Source organism: Vollenhovia emeryi, unplaced genomic scaffold (genome assembly GCF_000949405.1).
Source record: "Vollenhovia emeryi isolate VEMERY1.0 unplaced genomic scaffold, V.emery_V1.0 DF950232.1, whole genome shotgun sequence".
Classification (NCBI taxonomy): Eukaryota; Metazoa; Arthropoda; class Insecta; order Hymenoptera; family Formicidae; genus Vollenhovia; species Vollenhovia emeryi.
Window position 1 is genome coordinate 1 of NW_011956134.1, and position 1229 is coordinate 1229.

General features: G+C 46.1%; 1 protein-coding gene across 1 annotated transcript; it reads right to left on the reverse strand.

The window, feature by feature from the left end:
- Nucleotides 1-601: 601 nt before the first annotated feature.
- LOC105569706 lies at nt 602-1186 on the reverse strand (the record flags this gene model as incomplete). Its single annotated transcript, XM_012026419.1, has 1 exon — nt 602-1186. A coding segment is annotated over exon 1 (585 nt), but the record flags the coding sequence as incomplete, so codon positions are not given.
- Between the last annotated feature and the right edge of the window lie 43 nt (nt 1187-1229).

Consider the following 1229-nt stretch of genomic DNA (forward strand, 5'->3'; position numbering starts at 1 on the left):
GGGCAACTACAAGTCGCCACACACTCCCCCCCGAGTGCTAACGCTGGAGAGAAAGAGATACAATTTTTGGTATGACACAGGGTGTCTATCACAACTAATTGACGCTGCCAAATATTACAAAAAAAATATTGCAGGAACTTATGATACCGCTGCTTAGTACTAGAGTGAGCGCAGGATGTATCACAGAATTATACATAGGTACTAATGCTAAGAACGAAATGTAGACGCAAGATGTACAATGTAAGATGGATTAAACAATATTAAGGTACCGCTGCTTAGAACAATTGTGTAGACGCAGGCTGTACATTGCAAGCTCCGAGATAAAATATAATATTTGTTATACCGCTGCTTAAAGGCTAAACGCATATGCGGATATATAATTAATTGCACATGGAATAATACAGTATCGCTGCTTAAGAACTAACGCAAACGCAGGACGTAGGTATAAACCGAAGCAAAAGAAATAATAACACGCGACCGCGACCAGAATGAAAATTGCACTTAACACTAATGGCTAACGGAACATAAGAATTTTACGCGCGATACATAATCACCTGTACTTTCCCGTAATGAGGTTTTACTACCGAGGGCATAAACGTACGGTGTTTTTGTCTAGCCTAATTTGCACCTTTTTTTTCGGGCCCGTATACGTTTTCAAGGTACCCGGTTGAACGCTTGACGACGCAGGAGGCGTGTCTGTAGCGTCGGACGTAGGCGGATTGCCAGGGGCTAGAGCGTCGTCCGGTACAAAATGAGCAGGCTTAAGACGTTCGACCGAAACGGCTGTAGGTTTACCGTTTATCTCGATCGAGTAGACTTTGTCCGACGTCCTTTCAATTACCCTGAAGGGGCCTGAATACGGTCGCTCTAGAGGCTTTTTGACCGCGTCCTTGCGGAGGAAGACGTGCGAACAGACAGATAATTCCTTGAATCGGAAAACGCGCTTTTTATAGTGGTGTGCCACCGGTACTGGCTTCACCTGACGCATGTGCTGTCGAAAGTCATCTATAAAGATTTGGGGATCCGGTGTAAAATCCTCCTGGAGGAAAAATTCTCCCGGGATCCGTAGAACCGTGCCGTAAAGGAATTCGGCCGGGGAGGCTTTAGTGTCCATACGCACATGCGTGCGTAACCCTAGCAAAACTGTCGGGAGGACCTCCACCCAATTCGGCGTATTATGGCACATGATTGCTGCCTTAAAGGTGCGGTGCCAACGCTCGATCATGCCA